This window comes from Hibiscus syriacus, unplaced genomic scaffold (assembly GCF_006381635.1).
Source record: "Hibiscus syriacus cultivar Baekdansim isolate YM2019G1 unplaced genomic scaffold, ASM638163v2 tig00112264_pilon, whole genome shotgun sequence".
NCBI lineage: Eukaryota > Viridiplantae > Streptophyta > Magnoliopsida > Malvales > Malvaceae > Hibiscus > Hibiscus syriacus.
Window position 1 is genome coordinate 865461 of NW_024063290.1, and position 1406 is coordinate 866866.

General features: G+C 39.5%; 1 protein-coding gene across 1 annotated transcript; it reads right to left on the reverse strand.

The window, feature by feature from the left end:
• Positions 1–430: 430 nt before the first annotated feature.
• On the reverse strand, positions 431–981 carry LOC120176980 (transcription factor MYB20-like). The gene is made up of 2 exons (XM_039183252.1): positions 830–981; positions 431–719 (listed from the first exon to the last, which is right to left on the reverse strand). Exons 1-2 carry the CDS (start codon positions 979–981, stop codon positions 431–433), a joined length of 441 nt encoding a protein of 146 aa, XP_039039183.1.
• Positions 982–1406: the final 425 nt, after the last annotated feature.

Sequence of the window (1406 nt, forward strand, 5' to 3'; positions counted from 1 at the left end):
AAGTTTGAATTTGAATAGTTTATAAATTCAAGTGTTTATTCATATAATTGACTTTATAGAGGTTTTTTTTTTCTTCTTTTCCCGTAAAGCGTAGTTTAAAAAGTACAGAAAACAAGAGAAGTAAACCTTGAAAACTTCCATAATGATGAAATTTACAGTAACAAAAGGAGACAAGCATTTAGAACTCTTAGGTTAATTGTTGGAAGCTTGAAAGAGAGAAAAACAGTCCATAGAATAAACTAGACATGCAATAATCAAACACTTTTTTATTGAAAAAACCGATGGGATTTTAAGGAAAGTTGAGGTCTGATGAATATAGCTTATCCCATGAGAGAAAAGAATCCATACCATAAACCCAATGCTTTACGGATTCTTCTTGAACAGCGGAATTGGTTTCCCCCATTGAAGATTTGTTGGATTCTTCCATTGATTATGAAGAACATGTGTTTGCACCTTGGTTCAACCATGAATCCAAGTCAAAGCTCTCACACAACGTTCGGCACTTGTTGAAGATATCATTTGTTTCATCCAAATCTAATCGGATTTCCTCCGGTTTCTCGTTGTCTTTTCTCGGAATAATGTCTCGTTCGTCGTCGTTGTCCAGATTATTCCACGAATTCCCGTCGGTTTTCTCTATGGGCTTGTGTGTCACGTGGTCCAATCCTAGCAGCGTCAACTTCTTGATTTTAGTATTCCAATGGTTCTTGATCTCATTGTTGCTACGGCCCAGAAAATGCGACGCGATCTTCGACCACCAAGAAGAAACAAACGTTCCTCCTTTGTGTCACAGATCATCGTAAGGGAACAGTTTCGTGTTTGCGAGGTTTACCTGTTTCCGAGACGCGAATGGAGTTGAATAATCTGGTCCTCGTCGGATTCAGTGAATGCCCCTCTCTTAACGTCTGGTCTTAGATAATTAATCCATCTCAACCTGCAACCTTTCCCGCATCTTAACAACCCTGCAGCCGTCCTCGTGGTCATTGCTCAAAATTTAATTCAGTTGATTCATATTACTTATTAGTATTAAACTGTAATTGTAGTGCAACGAAACAATCATATCGTCACTTTTTCCAAGGTCACTGTCACATCTAAGTTGCGACCACAACCGCAATTTAATAATAATACAAAAGGGAAGAAAGAAGAGAATTTACCTGCAAGCCTAGGGACAGTTCCCCAGCAACGGATACCATTGTTGAGTATGAAGTTCATGAGCTTGTGTTCTTCGATCGTCCAGGGTCCGCGTTTTAACTCGACCTTATTGCGATAGAGTTGACGTCCCATTCCCCGGGGAAACTCGGAGGAGAAAACAAGGTGACAAGGGTGCTTAAAAAGGAAGAAGAAGGAGCTTACGTCAGCCCATTCAAGCATTTGTGGTTTTTTTTAAAGGAAACACTACAGCATAAGTG